This window comes from Protopterus annectens, chromosome 11.part0 (assembly GCF_019279795.1).
Source record: "Protopterus annectens isolate FY-2018-M chromosome 11.part0, PAN1.0, whole genome shotgun sequence".
Classification (NCBI taxonomy): Eukaryota; Metazoa; Chordata; order Ceratodontiformes; family Protopteridae; genus Protopterus; species Protopterus annectens.
The window spans coordinates 277,808,991-277,835,576 of NC_056745.1; the positions used below are offsets into that span (position 1 = coordinate 277,808,991).

Here is a 26,586-nt window from a genome sequence, read left to right on the forward strand (position 1 = left end):
CTGTGGCTCCATTTCCAGGCAAATATTTTAAGCTTCCATGCTTTTATGGCATATCTGGGTAGCTTAATTACCTAAGCCCATATGTTATCATCTGTTATCTCTTATAATTTTTTTTTCATTTTTCTGATTTATTTCTGATTCTTTTGGCCTTCCAGGGATCCAATGCCTTGAAAATCTTTTTTTGCTGTTTTATCCCTGCATTCTTCTTTTATCTCTTATATTATTTGTGAAGGTTCCCATGCCATTTATTCTTTGTTTTTTCATTGCATCCCACCTCAGTGATGCACCTTGAAATTCACATTCCATTTCTCTGGATAATTCAAATTCTCCCAGCAGTTTTAACCCCTACATTTTAAGACATCCCTCGATGTAGATATGTGTCCAATATTTAATTTGTGTACCTCTCCTGTTTCATCTCCATAATGTAATTTTCTCCCTTGGTCTTCCCTTCTACCATGTCTTCTTTCCGATGTACCATTTAACCTTCCTGACATCCATTTAGATAATCTGATTTATTTTATTTATTTATTTATTTTTGCCCATTTGGGTGTTCTAACAGTAATTCCAGCATATCAGTCCCTTTCTTTAACTGCTCTTTTTCTTTCCAGATCATACTTTTCCAGCCAGTCTGGTAACCTATGCCTGTTAGTTGTAATGTGTTTACTAGTTGGCAAGCCTTCAGATAATTACTTATTTCTGGACTCCCACCCCACCCCTCTTTAGATAGTGTCATTACTTCCCATGTCACCCTCAGTGTATCCCCTTCCCAGTAAGTCTGTGTGCAGCTGTCTTATTTTCTTTATATACTTTTCTTTTGGGTTATTTCAAATCACAAGTCCTGGGTATAAAAACTGTGTTAGTACAAATAACTGTATTACTTTCATTTTCTGATCTACGCCCAACTTTAGATGTCATTTCCACAATTAATTTTTAACTTTGTTATCCCTAATGTTTCATCTACTGTGTACTTCAACCAAAGGCATAGACATGATGTTCTCTTTCCACATCTGTGTGTGGCCTACTGTGTTTCTTTCTCCATTATTTATTGCCAAAGCCTGTATCTTCTCATGTCTGATAACCCCATATTTCTGTGCTATCCCTGATTGAGTTGGTTAATATTAACAACTTATTATGTGCATATAAAAATGTTTCTCCTGTTTGATATCTTTGCATTGTCTTCCTTCCTTATTTGCATTTCTAACAGTTTTAGGTATGTAAGGAATAACAGTAGTGAGAGAGGAACATCCCTGTTGCATACCTCTCTGTAGATCAACTCCTCTGACATTTTTGCTCTCACCTTCACTCTGGCCCTTGATCCTTTATGTATATTTTTCAGCAAAGTTACCCTTCCTTCCATGAATCCCTATCTTCTCACAAGTCTGAACATATAATCCCATTGTAGTCTGCCAAAGGATTTCTCTGCTTCTAAAGAGAAGCTTTCTAAATTATTTTCTCTTTCCTGTGCTTCTTTAATAATCATCAGTGATTAAATTGCCTTCTGTCCCCCTCCCCCAACAAAACTGTTTTGATCTTCATGTATTATATGTGGCATCAAATTTGTTAACCTCTCTGCTATGATTATTGTATAGCATTTATATAATCATGATTTAATATAGATATCAGTCTGTAAGAGGAGGGGCTGGCATATCTTTCCCTTCTTTATATATCACTGCTGTTACAGCTTCCTCTTATGATTCTGGTGGGTTCATGTCCTTTAATATTTTATTAAACAATCTGTACCAAACCTTTACTAGCCTGTCCCCTGCCAGTTCCCAAACCTCTTTTGCTGTTCCATCTGTACTACTTGACTTCCCCTTCTTCATTTTTAAAGATTTCATGACTTCTTCCTTGAGGCATCTCTTTCGTTAACTCTTCTTACTTGTTCTCCTGTGTCAGGTAGTTCAGCCTCTTCCCAGTTTATTCCTGCCTCTCCGACCACTACCCCATTATCCTCCTCCAATTTATAGAGACTCTCATAATAGTTTCTAAACTCTCCCAGTATTTCTTTTGATGTATACTCCTCCATTCTGTTCTTTCCTCCTTAATCTGAACACCCCCCCCTTTCCACTTCCTTTTATCTTAGGCATCCTGCCAAGGCTCTTGTCTGTGGTGTGTTTGCAAAGTATATACTTTCCAACCTGGCCAGCTTTATCCATATTCTTTCATCTGTCCAGCTCTTTATTTCTTGTCATAATTGCCTCTCCCTTTCATTTTCTGTTGTTTTCCTTGTAACTCTTAGTTCATCATTCATTGCTCTCCACATAACCTTTTGTGTGTATTTCTTATTTTTCTGTCGCCTTTGCATGTTATCCCTTATTTCCTTCTTAACTGTTTCCCATTCCTCCATTTCTACCTCCCCAACCTTTCTTGGGAGTTTTGCTACTTATTCCAATTCCTGTTTTTGCTCTAAACAATAATTTTGGAACCCCCGATGTTGTGGCAATTTCTGCCCCTCTTTATTTCCTTTTGCTTTATCATAGGTAGGTACTAGGCTATTGGCCCTAGGGCCTATATAAGCCTAGTCAAACGGCACCCTGGCTTTTGTCACCCAAGAAAATGATTTTCCTGTGCCCCTATCAAGCAGAGCCACAGAAGTGATCCCCGGGGTGAATTTCCTATCTCCGATCCAATCATCAAGATTTTTCTTGAGTGCTAATGAGGAGATTTGTTTGATATAGATAGGTAGTTTGTTCCAGAGTATGGGAAGTCTCTGAGACAGGAATCTGGCCCTCCAGCATGTTCTGTTTATTGTGGTAACAAGGTTTAGGTCCCTAGAGCATGTAGCTCGGAGGGATTGGGATTCCTTTACGTGGAGCATGTCCAGCAGCTCTGGGTTTGACATAGCTTTGTATGTTAGGCAGAGATTGCCTCTGAGTAGTCGATATGCGACAGCATAAAGCTGGAGTTTTTTCAGACTGTCTGCGTAGAGCATCTGTTTGAGGCCAATAATTCTCTTTGTGAGGTATTTATGTGGCCTTTCCAGTTGTTGTAGATGTCTTGTGAGGTACATACCAAAAGGGGCCGTTATACTCTATAATGGGTCTAATGAGTGATGAGTAGAGAGGAACAATGACCTCTTTTTTCCTGGATGAGAAACCTTTTGTGATGTGTGCCACGTAGAAGGATTTCCGGACTACTGTGGCGATGTGATTATTAAAGGAGAGACTACTGTCCACTTGTGTCCCAAGGTCTCTTATCACACTTCCAGTGTTAATTAGACTACCGCCTATGTGGTAGTTCATGGGTACAGAGTTTTTACCATAAGGGATGACAATGCACTTTTTGGCATTGAGCTTGAGGCAATGGCTTTGACACCAGGCATCTGTCTCAGTGAGGCCCTTTTGTAGGATATCCACATCGTTAGGAGATTTGATTATGGCTCCTAGTTTGCAGTCATCTGCGAACTTTGTTAGCCGAAGACCTTTTGTGTTAGCCTGTATTTCAGAGAAGTAGATACCAAACAGGAGTGGACCTTGGACTGAACCCTGTGGTACTCCACTTGTCACTGGTCTGAAGTTGGATTTAGAGTCTGCTACTTTCACAGTGTGGGTTCGGTCAGTGAGCCAGTTGGCAACCCATCTTGTGAAATAGAGATTTATACCTAGTTTAGTGAGTTTGTGTATAATTCCAGAGTGAGGGATGATGTCAAAAGCCTTGACGAGATCTAGATAGGCTGTGTGTACCACTTTACCCTCATCTACAGCTTTGGTGACCGCTTCAAAGAAGTCTATCAGGTTTAGGAGACATGATCTGCATTTTACAAACCCGAACTGGGTAGGGTCCAGAGTTTGGAGATTACCAATGTCATTGTTTATAAGTTCCATGATGATATGCTCCATAGCCTTGCAGACCAGGATCGTCAGGCTAATGGGGCGGTAGTTCCTGGCGTCCGTGGTGGCTCCCCCTTTGTGGAGTGGGATAACTGTTGCTGTGCGCCATCTACCTCTGCACCTTTCTTAGGTCCTGCTTCTACCTCTGAAGGTTATTATCCCTATTTTCCAAGATTTCCCCTGTCTCTTACATTATCCAGCCTTTTGTTGCTTGTTAATCTTATCTCACCATTGGGCTTTTATCTGTAATTTGTCCTCTTGGTTTTCCCTAATAATTCTTCTTACTCCTTCCTTAATTTTTTTACTTTCGTTCTCCATTTCAAAGCATCCCATTTCCACTGTTTATACAGTTTCTTTCCAGTCCCCGTCTCCAATTCCATTATCTCTTGGTGTAGTCTGAGACTGACCTGTTCACTGTTTATTTTTCACACTTTTTGCCCCATTTCCACTTATTATAAACCAGTCCATCCTGCTTCGATGTTCTGTCAGCTTTTGGGGAGAGTGAACTGTTTTTATTCCCCATGTCTGCCGCACTAAATGTCAACCTGTCCTGCCTTACTCATTCCTTTTAGGCCACTTTTGTTTGCTTCTGCTGTATTCCCAAGTCCCTTCTTTGCTGTACAGCACAGGGTTTAGTGTTAAGTTGTAGTTACCCCTTTATATTCCAATTGGTCCTTTGTTACTGGCTGGTTCCAGACTGTAAAGGACCTTTTGGAAATAAAAATGTTGCTGTCCTTGTTTGGAGCACTTTTCCTAGTTTGTTATTCTCACCCTGTATTTTCCCTTCCCATATTAACCATCATCCTTCTCTTTCCCATTTTTTTATTTTCTTTTCTTCTGTTTTCCTTTTCTCCTTTTTTTTCCTCCCTCCTCTTTCCTCTCGTTCATTTCCATGTATTGTCCCTCTTCCCTCTGTTAATGTTTCCCATCTGACTCTAGGGTCTAGCTGCTTTTAGCTTTACTGCCCCTATTGCCCATTTGCCCCTTTCTCACACAGATGCTGTTTTAAGTTTAATGAAATAACCATTACTCCAGAACTACAAATAATCATCTGTAAGAATATTACTACTTATCTAAATCACTAGTCCTACATAATATGGAAGGGAAAATAAAGGAATATGTACACTAGTAATAATAATAGACTTAAAATATGCTAATCATCACATCCCTATTCATCCAGACGTCTGGATCACATTCTCAGTTTTCTGCCTTACGCTTTGGATTGTCCAGTGCACCAGGAGTGTTCACAAAATGTTTATCTCCAGTTATAGCTCATTGCAGGCAAAGGGTATCCACATTTTTCCATGTGTATACAGCTTATTTATCTTTGCAGAATCTTTTGCAAAGTGTCAGGAATCTCTCTGGCGTGTGTGAGAGATCTCTTACACAAGCAGGGATTCCAAGAAAACATTCAAAAGACATTCTTGACTCCTTCAAGCAGGATTGTGTTCCTGTGATGTCAGCTAGACACCTCACTTCAAAGAGCTTTCTTCCACAGGAAATAATAGATCTGTAGTTAGATTTTTTTCCTAAGGTTTTTCACTCAGACTTCAGTCGTAGTGAGGGAATACCTCAGGATTTTGAGTCTCATGGCATCTTCGATTCTCATGATACCCCTGGCAGTACTCCACGAGAGAGAGAGATAGAGAGAGAGAGATACAGCGGTATCTGAAATCTCTTGGGTCCCATTAACAACACCGTTTATATTTTCAAATCCCAGTGCTTGGGGGTTGTCAGAAGAGACATTATTTGGTGGAGACAACAGATATCCTTAAGACAAGGTCTCCCCTTCTCCCTCCCTGCTCCAAAGCAGTCAGTCGCCACAGATGCCATGGACTTTGCTTGGAGAGCAGTTTCAGGAGAGATAAAAGTGTAATGGGTGTGGGACACCAAGGACAGACAGAAGCACATACATTTCAAGGAGATGCTTCCAAAATTTGATCGCTCTGTGGGGAGTTCCTCAAGCGGACCTCTTTGCTTCCTCTCTAAACAAACAAGTGACAAGATTCTCTGCATGCAAGAAGGCCTGTAAGACAAATGCCTTTTCTTTTCCTTGGACAGAAAAGTTCCTGTATGCTTTTCTACAATTTCTGCTAATACCCAGGGTACTTCTGAAGATTCAAAAGGAATTCCCCAAGGTCATTCCTGTGACTCCATTCTGGCCTAGGCAGCCATAGTTCTCCCTTCTTTTTCAGGAGCAATTGTACATGCTTCCTCAGGAAATGGATCTACTCACACAAGGACTGGAGTGTTTGGTACACCCCAACAACAATCACTTTCATTTGAGTGCCTGGATGATAGAGTGTTAATTCTTTTTAGACACCTGTTTACTGAGGATAAGCAGCAGTTATATGAAGGGAAGAAAGCCTGCTACTAGAAAACCATATATTGGCAAATGGAAAAGGTTTTCTAGCTGGTGCCAGCAACTTAACCAGCACCTATTCAGGGCTAGTTGTTCTCTGTTTTTACAATATTTGTGTGAATTACTGTCCTATGGCCTTTCTTATTCTTCTATCAAGGTTCATTAATCAGACATTTCAGCATGTCTGCCCATGGATCCTCCTCTTTCAATACAGTCTTATGTCAAAATGTTTTTGAAAGGAGTTTAGCATAAGGGACCTCCAAGAAAATCAGTGGCTTCTCCTTGGGATCTTAATTTTGGGTTAGAGAATCTAACACTTTGAACCAGCTAACCTGAAGTTCTTAACATGGAAAAGAGTTTACTGATTGCTTTGACCCCTGCAAGAAGGGTATCTTAGTTTCCAGCTCTTGTGGTGAGTCAGCCCTGTCTCATTTTCTGTAGGAACTGGATTTCTTAGTCAAGCTGTCCATCTCCCCATTTTCTTTCCTGAACCTAAAAATGAGGGAGAAAGGATACTCCATACCTTGGATGTCTACAGACAATTCAGGTGCTGTCTTGACAGAACTAAATCTTTCAGATCTTCAGATCAGTTCATTTCTAGTGAAGGTAAAAGAAAAAGGGACAACTTGTGTCAAGAGACTATTTCCAAATAGTTGTCTAAGACTACCTTTTGCAATACTTGCCATAACAGAACTATTCCAGGCAGGGTCAAGGCCCTCTGTGCCTGGGGCCTGGCTTCATCTATGGCTTTTTAGAAAGGGTTGAATTTTGAAGTATTTTAGAAGCTGCTTCTTGGTCCTGTGTACATACTTTTACAAAGCACTGCAAGGTTGATTCCTTCTGTGGGTCGAGACCAGGGTTTTCCTGGACCATTCTCCAAGAGATCCTGGACTTTTCTCCTTCCACCTCCCAAATGTACTTAACTTGGGTAATCTACCTTAATAGCTAAGGCTACTACAGCAGTGATCAGTATGAGGAGCATAGTACTGTTGTGTACGTAAAATTACCATAGCAGTAGATGCAAAATTGATCACTGCTGCATTAGCTGCTCCCTTCATCCATGCTTTTTTGTGTGCTTTTTATGCCAGGGTGTGGACATTTATTTTTTGTTGTTTCAACCTGTGTCCTTTCAGGACTCAAGCCTCCCCCTGTTTGTTGGCAGGAAAGCTCTAAAAGGCTTTGCGCCCAAACTTGTCTTTTAGTCAGCTCAGCTCAAGCTACCTAACAATTTGGACATATGGAAGGTGCCCTGAAGCTTTATAACTGGCCAGCAGTTAAATCCTTCACAAGATATAACTCGTATAGCAAAGGCTACTGCAGCATTGATCATTTGAACATCTATTGTTCTGGTAAGTTAGCTTACACAACTGTACTTTCTTCCTCCTTGCTGAAGGTGTCTTTTCTTTCATCTGATTTGTACCTTACCTCTTTAAATGCTGCTTGCATTATATCTTTTTTTCCTCTGCTGTGTCTGTCAAGAGTCTTGAATTTACTCCAGTTTTCCTTTGTTCTGTTGGATGGAGTATTCCTTATCTGTATTTTTCTTCAGCTCTATAGGGTGTCATGCTTCACCTGTTGGCTTTGTAGGGTGTCATGCTTCCACAGTTGCTCCTTTATCTGGTATCTTCTGATGCATTTGGAGGGTTATCTTTTGTGTGGAATATTGGTTACCTCTATTTCTTGAGTTTCCTCACTTGATCCTTGTGTTTTCCTTAACTCCTTGTCAATTTCTAGAAGTTAACAGGCCACTTTTTGAGTTTTTAGAATGTCCTTGTGGCATACAATGTTTATCAGCATTTTAATGGCAACTGGAACTTTGTGTTCACTCCACTTCTCGGGTCTTCTCTAATTATATTGTATTCTTATCTGTGAGGATAGAATATTGCTGAACAGCCTGCATTGAACCTAGTTTTTCTGCCATCAGGGACTGTTAGTTTTGCTGTTCCAGCACTTCTGAGGATTCACTCTTCTGCTATGTGAGTGCATCTTTATTTGTTTTTTTCACCTCCTCCAGGATTTTCAGTCTGTCCTTGCAATTTGTATTTGTGATTTTGTTATGCAGTTTTTCTGTTTTTTTGAAGTTTCTCACTTTTCTATTGTTGGGCCTCTGTTGTTTCCCTTAGGAAAGTTGCATCCTTGGAGAGACTCTCCACCATCTGTATTTGTCTTCCTTTGTGTGTTGCCAGATTCCCTTTGTTTTGCTGATCAACTGTTACTTTATTTTCTGTGGACTGTCTCTTCATTTTCTCTTTTATGTCCATTTCTTTCTCTTTCTGTATTTTAATTCCTGAGGCTAGGCCTGAGCTTGGAATTGGGCAGCTATCTTAGTTGACTACTCACAGGAAATCTCACTTAATTTTAATTAGATTGTTCATCGGACCTTCTATACCATTGTGTCGTATATGCCAGCTGGCCAAAATCATGGCTGTAAAAGGTTTCATTCAATACTGTTTAGGCGAGTCACATGAACACCCAATGTCATCCATAGTTTTCTAGTCAAGTAGGAATGGAATTAGAATGTCAGTCCTTTTTTCTGCATCTCACATGCACACACAGTACATGCACACCACTGGACAACTAAGAGTCACCACTCTAACTACCACAAGTCTTTGGTATGTGGGGAAAAACAAGATCACTTAGGCAAAACCAGCATGAAACACACAGGACATGTGAACGCTGAAAAAGTTTTATGACAGGTCAGTTTACTCAGTTAACAAGTAAAATGAAAGCCTAGCTGATTCTTAATTAAAATTTATGCAGTTCTTAAATGCTTCATACATGTGTTTAAGTTATGTACTTTACTGTAGTAAAAGTGTACTGTATTACTCTAATGATGGTATCCTCCTATAATTATTTATTATTTTTATTTTTTGAATCTCCATTTTGTTTCTTTTCCTTATTGTATTCTTCTGCGTTTGTCTGCAGCCTTTTATCTTTAATCAGATATTACAGTTGCTGTTCAAGTCTTGTTTTCTGCAGTAGTTTTGCTACAACAGATGAAATTTGAAGAATACTATCTTGCCACATTTTGCCCAATGCTGTGAGCACAGGGGTTAAGAATGTCTCATTTTTGCTGGAAATATCATTAAAATTACTAAATAAATGTTTTAAGCCATCTCCATGTATCGAAGGATTAAACCCTGACTACAGCACAAGCAACTTGAGTTTGTTTAGTGGCTTGGGTGCCTTTAGATGCTGCCTGGGAAGATAGGAAAGAGTGGCTACTGCTTGCTGTTGCTCGTTTATATGGGGGGGGGGGCTGCTCTGGCTAATGGGATTACTAGGTGTTACACCTAGTGTAGTCCAAGCCTCAGTGGTGCCCCAGTGCATTCACATGGTTCCCTTGGGCTTACAGTGCATTCACACTGTAAGCCTAGGGAGACTTTGTATGCTGTTGCCAAGAATGGAGAAGGTAGGCTGCCCTGCAGGACTAGCATGCTGGTGGCCCACTACCTACCACCTGACTGTCATCAGAGAACAGTGGTCTGCTTAAGATTCCTGGATAGGAATGTTTAAGGCTTTCCCCTAGTCTGAGAATGCTTTACTGCCATCTGCCCTGAACAAATGGGCCAGTTGGAGTGAGGTAGAGGAGCCATCTGGCAGGGTTCTGTGGGGAGCAAAGAAAAAAGAATCTTGCCAGTGCTGGTATCCACCTCTTGTCTTCAGACACTGGCTGCTATCCAAAGAAACTCTTAACCTCCCTTAGCTTCACTTGCTTTGTGCTGTAATTTTATAGCTTAACCACCTTCACTGTTTTTGAGTAGGATTTATAACATTGTCATTTTCCTATCAGTTTTAATAGCTGTAGTCAGCTTCAGCAACTTTTCTTTTTAGTACTGACTGTATGCATTATTTTTTTCCACTTTTATCATATGTTGATTATATAGTGTTCAGGCCCTAAGGCTATCAAGGAACACCAACTCCCAAAATGTTGGATCATATACCCAATCTCACATCCATATATCAAGATTTTCCTTAAATGCCTTATTTGACTTACAGATGTATATATACAGTGACAGTGTATTCCATAATATTGGGATCTTTTGTATCACCAACAAACCTTTAACTTGTGTACTACATTTCATAGTCTTGTCTGAACAATGTGCGTGTTTGTGTGTCCTCAAGTTATCATTAATATTCAAATGTGTAATGCATTATAGGCCAATATTGGTTTCCCTCAAAAATAATGTATTATAAACAAACCCAGCTTTTCACATTTTACAAAGTATTTCATATCAGTTAAAGGCAAAATTATTTTTGTAAATTTTCTTTGAACTGTTTCCAACTTGTTAAATTGTTCAGTATTATTAAATAATAAAAATAATTATATTTCAAAATTGGCCTAATAAATGATTCATACAAATGTGTTAAATACCGTCCTTCCCTTAATGTTAGGAAAAAAAAAAAAAAGAGATCTGCGTGATGTAATTTTTTAAAGACGAGCACTGAATTGTGGATTACCTAGAGGCAGACTAAACAATCGGAATTACTTCAAGATGGCAGATCCCATGTGGACAAGACTCAGAAATTGCTTATACAAATATTTAAAAACCTGTAAATAGTCCCAGAGTGGTGTTAAAATGTAGGAAACATCAAACCATTATGAAATAAACATGTTTTTTGTGTCTGTTTGTACAGTTCTCCTTTAAGTACTGTCATGTCCTTTTGATATAGTCTTAACAATGAGTTATTCCACCAGTACAGTAACTTATTTTTATAAACTATTGACTTCGCCATGAGTTCCATCTCATTACTTAAAATAGTTTCCAAAATTAAATGACCACAATTAATTTCTTCCATCTTCACATTTTTTTCATGTAATCTCTATCACATCTCCCTTAACTGCATTATAATCAACTTTTCCATAATTATATTGTTTTCTTAATTTTATTTTATTTATTTTACTTTCCTTTCCATAGAGAATGTTTTGGAATTGTGATCAGACCCCCCCACCAAGGTGTGCCAACTTTTACTGTTGAAATTAGTCCCCTTTGATTAGTTAGAACTAAATCTAATAGTTTATCATTGTGCGTATTTGCAGTTACCATCTGTTTTAAATCATAAAATTTCAAAATATCCAGGAAGATTTGTGAAAAATGTCTGGTATAGGTAAGAGTTACCGAGTTAATATCAGTGTAGTTAAAATCACCCAGAAGAACAATACTTATAGAATTAAGGTCGTTTTCTAAATAATTTAGAAAACCCTTGTACTTCTAGGGCTAGATAACAAACTACTAATCTTACCATTTCTTTATTCTCAAATAAATCAATAACTAAAATTTCCATTTTATTATCAACATATATTAGTTTTGAAGAAATTGAATCATCAGAAAGAGTATTCCTCTGCCTCTTGGGGTCCTGTCTGAGGCATTCATGTTTATAATATCCTGGAAAACACGTTCTTTGAATTCCAAGCCTCAACAAATACTACCAGCTTGTAATTTTCATAAGTTTTTAGCATACTTAATTCGCTGTACTTATTACTAATACTTTGGGCATTACAAAAAACACTCTTAACAGGGTAGTAAGATCATTTTTCTCAGCTCTAAAACAAGATCTAATAATTTCTTAAAATTTTCCAACAACATATCCAGTACCATAAAGACTTAAATGAAAACTTACTCTTAGCATGCGTTCTGTGCTAAAATAGATAATCCTCCCAGTAAGTAATACGTTTAACTCTGTAAACTGCACACAATTGCTTAAGCCAAGAATTGATTTGGTGACCGTTAGTAAATAAATAATCTTTACATCGTAATGAAGGTATAATTTCCCTTAACACCAAGTTAACTGATTTAAATTCCATGTTTTCAAATGTATTCAAAATAGCCTATTTCATATAATTTAATGGTGCATTGTTCAAGTGATTGGTACCAGCATGTATCAGTATCGTCTTATATTTTATCTTCCCTATGAATATTTTGGGTAACAATGGAATCACATCTACTAATTTTAATCCTGGAAGAGATGATACCGTTATTCTACATCTGTCTAAAAATGTCAAATTCCTCACAGTTTGGGTTAAATGTAATCAGTCAGAATCAAATTGTCTGTGTCTTCTACTGTTTCCATTACATTATTAATAAATGTATTCATATTGGTGGCATTTATACAAAGTAACTCAGCCTTCAGATCTAATCTTCCTAAAGCTCATCTTTTTAACTTTCACTCTCTGAATTGTCCTTTATGAACATAAGTAAGAAATTTATCCCCTGTGTGTTTTCCGGGAAGCCTTTGGTTTAGTTCCAGTGACTCATTTTTTTGTGTACTTATTTTTGCAGTGTAGTTTCTAATGCTATAGCCCAGACCTATATATGGTCATTATCGTCTTGCCATGCATATCTGCTTCCTCTGTGTATATTTTCCTCTGGTCTTTTTTACCTGATTAATAGTTAATGCTCATTGAAAGTTATCTGATTCACTAATTTTATGAATTTAATTTGTACTGTGACCCTTAGTCACTCACTTCTGAAAACGGCAAATCATTTGTGTTTTTTTTTTCTTTTTTGGTTTAATTGCTTACAAAAGGTAAATAACATGTATAAATGTGCATAAAATTGAATTGCTGTTTTATGAAAAAGTGATAAGTAATTATTTGTATCCAGACACTTCTTTGCAGTGAAATGTCTAAGCTAAATTTCAGTGCTGTAGTTAAAGATTAATTGTTCCCTTAAAAATTTTGCCTAAATGGTTAATTAGTTTTCTTTTAATTTGTATGTGCTTTTCTATATTAGGTAATACTGCTGGTGGCCGATTTCCAGGAGGTGGTGGAGGTGGTGCCGTAAATGGTATAGGCTGGAATTTTGGAGGAGGAGTTGCTGGGGATTCCTACTGTAATCAAGGTTGTGCCAATTCCTGGTTGGCGGACAAGTTCTGTGACCAGGCGTGTAATGTCCTGTCCTGTGGATTTGATGCTGGGGACTGTGGCGAGAGTAAGCCTATATTTTTTTCAATTCAGTTTATGTAAGACTGCTAACATCATTAAAAATTATGTATTTATTCACTCATTCAACAGTAATGTAGCAATATTCCTAAATGTTTCGCCCTCCCATTTTGATTGAAAACGCTGGAAAAATCTGTCTATTACACACACATGTATATATATATATATATATATATATATATATATATATATATATATATATGTATATGGGTCTATATTTTAAAATGTCGATGAACTCAGATAGATCCATATATATATATATGGGTCTACTTCTTAACACTGTAATTTCATAACGTTGAATTTCATAACATTGAGACCATAACATTGAAAATTCAAAACACTGAAAACCCAAAACATTGAAAAACTCACAACATTGAAAGTGTCCTTCATAACATCGAAAACTACATTGCACAAGTAAATATCACCTCCACCTACATCATCACCTAACAAACACACTTTCTACTACATTTCTGCAGGGGGGGCAAAATCCCCCTGCACCCCCATGTGGGGGGCTCTGCCTCCCACATCCCCCGTAAATTACTACAGTGGAAAAAAGTTTAATTTCCTAACCTCACTTTATGGTGATTGTGATACAGCCAAGTTAGGAAATTAACATTTTTCCACTGTAGTGCGATCTTGAAGTTGGTATATTTAATTTAGGGGGGTGTAGAAAGTGTGTTAGGTGGTGGTATAGGTGGAGAGGATGTTGTTTACATATGCATTGTAGTTTTCAATGTTATCAAGCAAACTTTCAATGTTCTGAGTTTTCAGTGTTTTGGGATTTAGATGTTTTGGTCTTGATGTTATGAAATTCAGCGTTATGAAATTTCAATGTTATGAAGTAGACACATATATGTGTGTGTGTGTGTGTGTGTGTGTATATATATATATATATATATATATATATATATATATATATAAATTTTGTCAGATGGTTAAACAGCATTTGACTTTGTATTGGGTAAGATTCCACGGCTGCTGGAATGGCTGCTGTTTAAAAACATTCGCGCATTCATTTCTGATACCTTATCCTAGCTAGGGTTTTGGAAAGCAGGAGCACATCCTGGCGAGCAACAAGCATAAAGCAAACAATGAATTTTGAGCAGGATACTCATCATTATAGGGTGCATACATTTATTTATTTGGTGGGTGAGTGAGTGAGTGAGTGAGTGAGTGAGTGAGTGAGTGAGTGAGTGAGTGAGTGAGTGAGTGAGTGAGTGAGTGAGTGAGACATTTAATTACCGGGAAAGTCTGACTAGGTGGAAGCCCATTTTCAGCAGAGGTCCGGGGAGAAAAGTTCCAAATTATTGCTGAACCTTTTAAGAACAAGATTAAATATAATCTTCAAACATAAAACAAAAGCATCTGTAAATTAATTCATTAATTTAATTAAGTAATTATATTTTAATTTAAGTAATTATAATTTGGAACACCCCACCTACTGCTATTACTTCAGAAGGCTCAATGATTACATTTAAAAGATTCCTAAAAGAACACCTAAAGCACACATGGATATGCACATGTTCCCCACCTAGCTGACACCCCCCCCACCTTCTTCCCTTATTCTTGCCCTCTGACTTCAGCTTCATCATCAAAAGAATGCAACTTCTCTAGCTTCCTTCCAGTTCCACCTCTAATTCTAACCCCTTAGTCAATACCCATATGTTACTGTTAGGACATTCAGAACAATCTACTACTCTTTTCTCTTTACACCTCTACTCTTCTTAAACTAATTTCTCCTCCTGCTTTTCGTACTTAACCTGTTGTCCAGTTTCTCATATCTGTCTCTTCTTCTGCTACTGCACTTCCTACTATGTCTAGTCTTTGCTCTCTTTGTTGCTATACTCCCTACTGTGGCTAACTTGCTCACAAGTCAGCTGTATAAAGCAAAAAATGCAACCCCTGTTAAGTGTTCACTATCATGTAATGCTTCAGCTTAAAACTGTAAAAGATGTGTTCAGTCTATGTAAATATGTTAAATCGTAAGCTTCAGTGCTATGTTACTAGTCAATGTTTACTTTGATGCTATGTAAATTTGACTGCTTCTATATACACCTTATATTTTGCTTAAAATTTAACTGTGGAGTTTTTCTCCCCGGGCCTCCACTGAAAATGGACATGTATCCAGTTGGACTTTTCCCAGTCAACAAATGTAAAATAAAAACAATAAATACATATAACAAATTAGACATGCTATAAAAGTATTGGTTAAGAATCAATACAAGGCATATGACAATCATTTAATATTTAGAGAAATTTTAGACCGTTTGTAGATAAAAAAGAAGTTATGTTCTTACCATAACGTTCCATGTGAATTGTTAATCTCGCCTTTGTTCTTACACACGGGTTCGGAGCCGATCACATCACCAGCTCTGCATCTTCGAGAAAGCTCGAGGCATAGTTCTATCCCATGATCCTCCGGTGCTAACCCTCAGATCTAGTTTGCTAACACCAGAAGAATCCCACTAGTTACTGCGCCCTAAGCGCATAGAAAAAACACAACCACACTGTCTGATACTCTGTCATCAAATAGAAGAGAAAAGATGCCATCCCTGATGTACACTAGGAAGCTCAAGAATAACAATATCTAGAGAAGACTGAACTTGAATCTAGTCGTACCCGTTCTTCCAGAACGCAGGACGGGGATGGAGGGGGGTAATGTAAGAACAAAGGCGAGATGAACAATTCACATGGAACGTTATGGTAAGAACATAACTTTATGTGAAATTGTTCGATCTCGACGTTTGTTCTTACACATGGGTAGCGTCCCTAGCTCCTTTACCCTGGGTGGCTCAAGGGAGAACATTCCTGAGGACAGTGGAACCAAACGTCGCCCTGTCTCTGGAGTTTTTATCTAATTTGTAGTGATCGATAAATGTATGTGGTTTCGCCCAAGTTGCCGCCGCACAAATGGTATCTAATGGAAAGCGAGCGGCATGGGCCAAAGAAGTAGCAATCGCCCTCGTAGAATGAGCCCTGGGGTTAAAGGGGAGTTGTTGCTTTGATTCTGAATATACGAAATTTATACAGTCTGAGAGCCATTTGGATAAAGTAACTTTTGTTACCGCGTTACCGCCTTTCCCTTCCTTTGGTCAGCATATGATACAAATAGTTGGTCTGACTTTCTGTATTCCTTCGTCCTGTCTAAGTAAAATCTCAGCTGCCTGTGGACATCCAATTTGTGCAGCATGTATTCCAACTTATTGGAGTGATTTTTGAAGAAGGTGGGTAGTTCAATAGATTGATTAATATTCTGAACCGAACAAACCTTTGGAAGGAAGGATGGATTGGTGCACAATGTTACTCTATCTGGATGAAAAATCATGTATGGGGGCCGGACAGACAACGCTTGCAACTCTGAAACTATCCGAGCGGAAGTGATGGCAACCAGAAAAAGTGTCTTCCACGACAAAAATTTAAGAAGGGTTGTGGCGGCTGGTTCGAATGGGGGCAACATGAGCCGTGATAACATCAGGTTAAGATTCCATGGGGCAACTGGATTACGAAAGGGGGGATGGAGGTGAAAGGTACCTTTCATAAAGGCTTTGCAAAGTCTGTGGGACATGAGAGAACCATCACCCTGACCAACATGAAAATTAGATATAGCCACAAGTTGTACCCTTATCGTGGAAGTCGATGCTCCTTCGTGAAAAAGTGTCAAAAGAAATTCTAATATCTTGTGTACTGGAGCCCCAGATGGATCTATACCCTGCTGCGAGGCCCATTACGCAAAACGTTTCCATTTGCTGCTGTATAGCTTCCTCGTGGATGGCTTGTGGGAAGATACAATTATGTGTTGCACTGCAGGGGACAGTAAATTTGACCTGGCTAAGATGGGAAGCGGAGCACAGCCAAGCTGTCAGTTTGAGGGACTTGAGAGATGTGTGAGGAACTCCCGACGAGTGCGTCAACAGGTCTGGTACTGGGTCCAGAATCCACGGGTCCTCCACCTGATGAGTTTGAAGAAAGGGGAACCAGATTTGTCGAGGCTAGAATGGGGCTATCAAAATTATGGTCCTTTCCAGACGTTTGGCTTTCTGCAGGAATTTGGGAATCAGCGGAACAGGGGGAAAAGCGTAAAGGAGACCCTGGGGCCAATCGTGTACCAGTGCGTCCCTGGGGGCACCCCCTGGAGGGGGTAGTAGGGCAAAGTAGCTTCTGCATTTGGCATTCAATGGGGATGCAAATAGGTCACAGCAAGGCTGGCCCCATCTGTGGAAAATCTTTTCCGCTACTTGAGATTTGAGGGACCACTCGTGAAGCAACAGGATGGCTCTGCTCAACCTGTCCGCAATGACGGATGTCCCCGGGATGTGCGTTGCTATCAGAAAGCGTCCGGTAGACACAGCCCATTGCCAAATCCTGAGGGCCTCTCTGCACAATGGATAAGACCTGGTTCCCCCCTGTTTGTTGATGTACCAGACTACTGACATGTTGTCTGTCTGAACTGTCACTGTTCCCAGAGGTAAGGACTTGTGAAAGTGTTGCAACGCCAGAAACACTGCCCTCAGCTCTAGGACATTGATGTGCAGGTTGTACTCCAACTTGGACCATTGACCTTGGACTGTTCTTTCCTGAAAAAGTCCCCCCCACCCTATCAGGGAAGCATCCGTGGTTAAAGTAGCTATAGGACTGGGCAACACAAACGGTCGGCCTGCTGTTAGGTCCTGACTGTGCATCCACCACAGGAGATCCCATTTGCAGGAGTTCGTGATTAAGATCTCGTGAGATAGCGGAAGCTGTCGGTAAGACCACTGCGAGAACAGCATCCATTGAAGAATCCTCATATGCATCCTGCCTAGGGGGACTACGATAAGAGCGGCTGCCATCATTCCTAGCACCCTCAAGATTTGCTGTGCAGGGACTCTCCTGCTCTGAAGAAGGATAGAAACTTGATCTCTGAGGGCTGATACTCTTGGTGGGGGGAGTTTGATTCGAGCCAGGGAAGTGTCTAATTCTGCCCCTATAAATGAGATACGTTGTGAAGGCGATAAGACAGATTTTCCAAAATTGACTGTTATACCCAGAGAGGGAGCAAAGGTTGATGGTGTAATCCCTGGCTTGCACAAGACGATACTCGGTGGTGACGGACAGGAGCCAGTCGTCTAGGTAAGGAAACACTCGGAATCCCATTTGTCTCAAGTGAGACGCTACTACTGCCATGCATTTGGTGAACACCCTGGGGGCTGAGGTGAGGCCAAAGGGTAGAGCACGAAACTGGAAGTGACTGGCTCCCAGCCGGAAGCGCAGGGGATCTCTGGATGCTCCGGCCATCCTGATATGGTAGTACGCGTCTTTGAGATCTATAAAGCACATCCAGTCGCCCTCCTGTAGGAAAGGAAGGATCAACTGTAGTGTGACCATCCGGAACTTTGCCTTCTTCACGAAAGTGTTGTCTGCTGAGGTCCAATATTGGCCTCCAGTCCCCTGTTTTCTTTGGAACTAAAAAGAACCTTGAGTAAGTTCCAGATCCTATCTGGTCCGCTGGGACTGGTTGGATGACTCTGTTTTCGAGCGGCCTTTTTATTTCTACGACTGCCTGGTCTCGCAGACTGGGTGGAACATCTGGGAGCTTTTTGGGGGCAGGTGGAATTTTTATAAATGGAATATTGTAACCTCTGGTAACTATGCTTCTTACCCAGGAATCCGATGTAAGATTTAGCCAGGCCTCTGGGTATAAAGCCAAGCGACCCCCGACTGCCTCCAGAGTAGGACAGCCGGGCCTGCACTCAGGAGTGCTGGAAGGGCTTACCAGAGAACGTATCTCTGTCGCCCTGATTCTGCGGATCCCCTCTGCCGCCTGGGCGGCATCTTCCATTTCTTCCCCCTCCTCTGCCTCTGGAGGGGGCATCACTCTGTGTGGGCTGAAAGGATCCCTGAGTCTTTCGGAACCACATTTTTCCACCTCTTTGCCCTTTGGAGTATGGTCTAGACGGGGCGGAAAAATGGACCCCTACGGCAGACAGGGTCTTCCCTTCTTGCTCGCACCTAGTGAGAGTCTCCTTTACTTTGGGGCCAAACAAGGAGGCACCATCAAAGGGGGCATTAGTAAAGGAAGACCTGAAGGCTTCCGCAAAGGAGCATAGGCGCAACCAGGATTGCCTCCTCAAAGCAATCGCTGAGGCTGCCGCTCTACTCGATCCTTCGGCTGCATATGAGATAAGCCTCATGGACGAGTTTACTATGGAATTGAGGGTGTTAAGCTGTGCTGTCACTTTCTCGGAGACAGCAGCATCTGTGTTACCCTGGAGAGTATCTCCCAGTTCCTTAAGGAGATCTCTCTGCAGACGCGTGAAATGCGTAAGATAGTTGAGCGATCGGATGGAAAAAGTCACAGAACTAAACACGCGCTTCCCATACCTGTCCATCATCCTAGAATCCCTATTAGGAGGATGGACAGAGGAAGATGATTCAGACATTTCCTTTTTAGTGGCTGCTGCCACCACCATAGTATCCACGGGAACTCCTTTTGTAAGATAACTTTTGTCTTGAGGGGCCGTAATGTATTTGTTTGGTCTGCGGGGAACTGGTTCCACTGTATCAGGTGTTTCCCATGCCCTTTGGGCTATTAGGTCCATTAGTTCGTCAAATGGCGGGGTCACCCAGGAGGTAGAAGGTTGAGCCCCAAATGCCTTCAGCAACACCGATTCGTCTACAGAAGGGGCAAGGGTCTGCCAGTCTCCCCTCTGTCTCAAGATTTCCAAAATGTCAGCAAAAGAGACATCTTCAGAAGGGGACCGTTGGGACCCTTCAGCTTCATCCAAATCGGTATCAGATGTCAGAGATTCCTGTGGGGAATCAATGTGCCTCCTCTTGCACAATCTTTTCCTCGGTACATCCTCAGAGGGGGCTTCTGGGGAGGCATCCGAGGAACCAGGGCCGCCATCTGGGGCTGGTTGAGGCATTGGGTCTCGACGCTTGGCAGGAACCGAAGGTACAGAAGCAGAACGCGGCCCCTTTGGGGAAGGAGAGGAAGACTCCGATGACGTATGTGTCTGTTCAGACAAGACCTTCCTCATGATGTCGAAGGCACCGGTGCCCCGGTCCGAGGATGCCACCAGTTCCGAAGAAGTCGGTAATAACTTCCCCGGAGCAGGGACTACGGGCTCCGACCCTGAGGATGGAGCCGAGCTGATCTGAGCCGAGGCCCCAAGGGGAAGAGTTGGAACCGAAAGTTCGGTCCGACTGTCCGCCCCGGAACCTAGGAAAGATAGTCGGCTCCGAGACCCCCCGGCTGGTTCCGAAGGTGTCTAGGTCAACAGTGCCGATAGCGCTACTGGAGGCTTCAGCACCGAGGGCTGTACAATCATCGACTCTTCGATTCCTGACTCCGACGGCTCGACAGGTCTCGGAGGAGGATTTGTCGAGGGCACGGGAACGACTTCGAGTTTCGAAACCAATTGGGACGAAACCTCGATCAGTTTGGACAGAGCCGAGTTCTCCATTAGCTTCTGTACCACTCGGTCCACGTCAGAGTCAGAAAGCGGCCTCGAAGAATGGGTCGAAGGGGCCGAAGCCGTCACCGAGCGAAGGATTGAAGGTGGTGGTACCTCCGACACCGGCTCCAAGACCTGAGCCTCGATCAGAGACAAACATTCAACGCCTGACCCCGAGGTCTGTGGAGCTGGCGTCCGAATCTGAAAAGAGGTGCTCGGAGCTGAGGACTTAGGCTCCGACACTATTGAAGACTTCGACCCCTTTGAAGACTTGGACACTTGTTCAGTCTTGTCCGGGGCCTCCTGAAAATCTGGTTTTAATAAACCTCTGTCCACCAACTTCCTGCGTCTTTCTAGCATGACAATACCACTGAAGGAATGACAGATGGAACAGTCTTCCTGCAAGTGGAGAGGGCCAAGACAGTAGACGCAGGAAGAATGGTCATCAGTTATGGACATCTTTTGTCCACACTGACACCTTTTAAAGCCTGACTTAGCTTTCTCAGACATATCAACCCATATTAAGCACTATAAAGTATCTAGTAATATATACTCACACTAGCTATATACTAATAACACACTATATACACTATAACACACTATATAGGTGATAAAGATTAATACTTGTGTATATATATATATATATATATATATATATATATATATATATATATATATATATCTAAAGATAAAGATAAGTTAAGGCAGGAAATTTAACAATTTTAGATCCTACTGTCAGTCCTGACAGAATCAAACAAGGCCTTAACTGAAGTATAACACTAAAACTATTTTAACTACTTTAACTATAAGAAAAAACACACTCTAATTATAACTATCACACTCCACACGGTAATCTACTTTTTAATAAACTACTAATTGGTAACAAGCTTCAAAAATAGTAAGAAAAATACTGGCCCGAGCCTCTCACGATGCAATCTGCTGCAGTGGCAAACTAGATCTGAGGGTTAGCACCGGAGGATCATGGGATAGAACTGTGCCTCGAGCTTTCTCGAAGATGCGGAGCTGGTGATGTGGCCGACTCGGAGCCGAGGATCGGCTCCGAACCCGTGTGTAAGAACAAATGGCGATATCGAACAATTTCACATTTAAAGTTAAGCTAGTCTAATACAAGTAGGAATTGCAATATGAAGTGAAGGAAAAACAGGCGTATGGCATGTTTAGAGAGAAAGCCAGAGAAGAGAGTTAGATAGCAATAAGGAAGTAACTGAAGAAAGAGTAAGGAAGTATAAGGAAAGGTACTTGTTCACATTTAAGGATATAGGTTATTCTAGTGTTGAGAAAGAACAGAGCCAGATTTTAGCTAGGAAGTCTTTCAGAGTGGTTTTGAAAGATGGGAGGGTGGGTATAGACCTGATGAATACAGGTAAGGAGTTCCAGGCCTTAGCAGCCTTGAACGAGTTTAGACAATGCCCAGCAGATTTGCTAGGTTTATAGACAGACAGGTGTTTTCAATCACTGGATTGTAGTGACTGATTGGGAACATACTTGAGTAGAATATTTTTTTTAGTACTGGACAGGCAAGTGGATGCTGGATGATTTTATAGGTGGTAAGTTGTATGTATGTTAGTTGATATGGTAGTTCTCACCAATTTAGGCTTTTCAGTGCTGTACAGTTCTGGGTTCTGAATAGGGTATGTGTTGCAAATTTAGCAACTTTGTTATAGTATTGTTCAAGTTTCAATTTTTGTGAACCCTAGAGGTTAGTAAGGATGGGAACGCCATAAAGAAGAGCGGGGAGGAGATAAGTAGTGGCAAGTGTAGTTTTAGTTGCATTAGTGAGAAAGTTTTTGGCTCTGTAAAGTATCCCTAGTTGTTGTTGAATTTTTCTGCTGCATTTTTTGTATATGCAGGTCAAATGTAAGATCATCCACTATCACCCCTAATGGTTTGTTATGAGAAGTGACTTCAATGGCTGTATTATCAAGATAGAGGACTTTAAATTTAGTTTTTCTGTGAAAGAGGGATTTAGAGAAAAAAGCAGCAGTTTGGTCTTTTTTGAGTTGAACAGGAGTTGTTCATAGGTAGATACTAGGCTATCTGCCCCAAGGCATTTATAAGCCTAGCCAGAGTGTGTTTGGCTTTCGCCTCCCATTTAGATTAGTTAACTGTGCCTCTGTATAGTAGGTCACAGAAGATAGCCCTTTAAGATTAGTTTACTGTGCCTCTGTCTAGCAGGGACACAAAAAAGATCCCAGGGGTAAACTTACGATCTCCCATCCACTCGTCAAGATTTCTCTTGAAGAGGGTCAGTGAGGGGCTCTGCCTAACTGAATTGGGATTCTGTTCCAGAGTGAGGGGAGCCTCTGGGATATGAATCTGTCCCTCCAGCATGTCCTATTTATTGCTGTGCTGAGGTTTAAGTCCCTGGAGCATGTAGCTCTAAGGGATTTGGATTTCCTGAGGTGGAGCATGTCCATTAATTCTGGGTTAGACATGGCTTTGTATGTCAGGCATAGATCGCCTCTGAGTAGGCGGTAAGCAGTTGAGTAGGGCTGGAGTTTCTTTAGTCGAACTGCATAGGGCATCTGTTTGAGGCCCGTGATCCTCTTGGTGAGGTACTTTTGGGGTCTCTCCAGTTGCTGCAAGTGTCGGCTAAGATACATCCCAAATGGGGCATTGTATTCAATTATGGGCCTGATGAGTAGAGGGGCACAATGACCTCTCTTGATCTAGATGTGAACCCTTTCGTGATAAGGTGGGCTATATAGAAGGTCTTTCTAACCACTTTGGCAACGTGATTGTCAAAGGAGAGATTACCGTTTACTTGGGTCCCCAAATCCCTAATTACTTCTTCCATACTTAATGGATTACCACCTATGTGGTAATTTGTGGGCACTTTGTTTTTCCCAAAGGGGATGACTATGGACTTATGGCATTTAGCTTGAGGCCATGGCTCTGGCACCAGGTATCCGTCTCTGTGAGACCCTTTTGGAGGATGCTTGTGTCAGCCGGAGAGTCGATTATGGCTCCCAGTTTGCAGTCATCTGCAAACTTGGTCAGCCATAGTCCTCCCATGTTAGCCTGTACCTCGGAGAAGTATATACCGAACAAGAGAGGTCCCAGGACTGAGCCTTGTGGGACGCCACTTGTAACTGGTTTAGAGTCTGACATGTCACCTGCAATTCTGACCATGTTGGTTCTATCCCTGAGCCAGTTTGCAACCCATCTTGTGACATAGGGGTTGGTATTTAAGCTGGTAAGCTTATTTATGATGCCCAAGTGGGGTATTGTGTTGAAGGCTTTTGCGAGGTCCAGGTAGGCTGTGTGGACTACCTTCCCCTCATCTATGGCCTTGGTAACTGTTTCGAAGAAGTCAACTAGGTTTAAGAGGCAAGATCTGCCCTTAACAAAGCCGAATTGGGCAGGGTCCAGTGTCTGGAGGTTCCCAATGTCTTTGTTTTTGAGTTCCATGATGATACGCTCCATAGCTTTGCAGACCAGATTAGTCAGGCTTATAGGGCAATAGTTCCTGGGGTCTGTTGTGGCACCACCTTTGTGGAGTGGGACCACTGTTGCTGTACGCCATTTTTTGGGTACATATCCTGTAGTAAGGCTGAGTTTGAACAGTGACTTTATGTTAGGGTTCAGTTCTTCTTGGAGTTCATGTAAGACGCAGCCCGGGACACCGTCCTGTCCCATTGATGCTGTGTTTTTTGCTTTGGAGAGGGCAGCTTTCACCTGTGCATCTGTGATGTCTGGGAGGCTACATTCTGTTGGGGTAGACATTTTCTCTTTTGGGGGGTAAGGGGGGGAGAAGTTTGCACTGAACCTGTCTGCCAGGATGTTGGCAATGTCTGTGGGTTCAGTGTATTTATTTGCCATTTTGCACTAACTCAGAGCATATCTGGGAGTTGCCACCCAGATTCCTGACATAACTAAAGAAGGCCTTGTGATTATCTTTAGCATCTTGGGCAATGTTTCTTTCGAAGCTGGCCTTTGATGATTTTATGAGGGATCATAGTTTCTTGCTAGTACTGATCAGAGATGCCTTCCCTTTTTGGAATTTTGCTCTGTCATGTAGTAGCTTCCTCCTTCTGTTGTATAGCTTATTTATGGCCGGGGTTCGCCAGACAGGTCTCCTGCCTTTGGAGGACTGAGTCTTGGTTTTATTTGGGATAGCACGATCCATACATTGCTGTAGGTGCTCATAGAATGTGTTTGTAAAGGATTCTGCAGTTCGGGCAGTATTTTCCTCTGGCCCGGGGGCATTGAAGGATTCCACCTCGGTTTTGAGAAGTGTGAAGTTTGCTTTTGAGAAATTTTTCACACTGGTTTCCTTGGCTGGGGGTGGGGACGGGATATGGATGTCCAGTGAGATTAGTTTATGGTCTGATCTTACCAATGAGGGGTTCACCTCTGGTGTGGAACATAGAATCCCCATGTTGGTGATGACCAGGTCCAATATGTTGTCCACTCTTGTGGGAGTGGTGTCTAGTTGTTCCATAGCGTTTGAGTTTATAAATTCTAGGAACCGTTGGGCAAGGGTGTTGGGACATGAGTAGTTTTCCCAATCAATGTTTGGGTAGTTGAAGTCGCCCAGTATTATGGTGTTTGGAGAGACCTTCATATTCTCCAATGTTCTCGGAAAAGCGGAGTGGGGTTCCTGAGATTGGAAGGGTTATCTGTAGCAGGCTACAAACTGAAAGGTAGTTTTGCCCACTGTTAGTTGCACATGGATGGTCTCCAATGCTTCGTGCAGTGCCACTAACCTGGAGGTGTGGGTATCTTTGATGAATATGGATACTCCCCCTCCTTTTGTGTTTCAGTCCGAGTTTTGGGGCCGAAAAGCATGGTATGAGTTATAACCTGGTAGTGCTGGGGTGCTCTCGGGAGCCTTGAACCAGGATGTTCATCGTGTTTCACTGTTGCAGTCATTACAATTGGGTTATCCTGCTGGCAGGCTACCTGCAGTCAGCCTGAGTTCCAAAGTCTAGGTTCGGCATCGGTTGCTGTCGCCTCTTCCCTGATGTCAGTACGCCAGGGGTATAAAAGATGCAGCCGATGCCATTTTCTTCAGTTTTTCTTGCTGCGCGGTGCCCGAAGCAAAAGCAGTTCGCAAGTGCCAGTCAGCCAACTCCTGAGATTTTCAAATTCGAATTTCAGATCCGAAGTCTTCATTAAAGCTAAGTACCCCATTGGGGAAACTTTTTTCTTGCTCCAGAACGATGTCAGAAAAAGTTAATTGTATTTCTTGTGGGAAGCAAATACCTCCTAAGGATTTTCATTCTTACTGTATTCCTTGCCTAGGCCCTGACCACGATGTTGCTAGTTGTCGGTTTTGTGCTAGATTTAACCAACGTGCTATTAAGCGTCTGTACGATTTTGCATTTCATTATTTTGGCATAAGGTTCAATTATATAATGCCGTTGGAACAGCCGACTACCGGAGTTTATAAAAAGCGCAAAGAAAAAGAAAAGGACAGGCATCCGAGGTCCAAAACCGATGACGAGGCTTCAGTTAAGCTTGTCGCCGGTTCTCAGTGAGGCGCTTTTGCAGCCCCTGACGCCCGCTACCTCTGAGCCACAGGCCACTTCCGACTCCCACGTGGAGCCAACTAGGCCTCTAGAAACTCAAGGTATTGGACACATGGAAACTATTCCCTCAGATGGGTCCGGAGCCGCTGAGCAGGCACCGGCTTCTGAGGGTGTTTTCAGACCTACACAGTTATATGTAAAGCCAACATCAGCTTCAAAGGCAAATACTAAAGCAGCTTTAAAGACAAAGAAACGAGTACAGCATTCTCCTGGACAGGCCTCGATGCCTAAAAAACAGATGCTTAAAATGGCTGAAGATCTAATTACTTTGATCAGGGGTTCCCATCCCCCTCCTGATAAGAGGCCTAGGCAAGAGATAGAATATGAATCTTCAGATCAGGTTTCCATTTCCTCTGATTCCTCTCCTGATCAAGAATATTCCCTTCCTCCCTATGAGGATTCTGATGCTGAAGAATCTATTCCTTCAACCTCTCCTCCTGAGGATTATTCTTTTGGGAAG

The 26,586-nt window shown here is 41.7% G+C and overlaps 1 protein-coding gene across 3 annotated transcripts in view; it reads left to right on the top strand.

Moving 5' to 3' along the window:
* Positions 1-26,586, top strand: part of GNPTAB (N-acetylglucosamine-1-phosphate transferase subunits alpha and beta) — a 1,418,669-nt gene that overhangs the window by 799,567 nt on the left and 592,516 nt on the right. For all 3 annotated transcript variants that reach the window (XM_044087751.1, XM_044087750.1, XM_044087752.1), the window contains exon 12: positions 12,927-13,124. In XM_044087751.1, the coding sequence (XP_043943686.1) occupies positions 12,927-13,124 (198 nt within the window). The remainder of the gene's footprint in view (positions 1-12,926; positions 13,125-26,586) is intronic.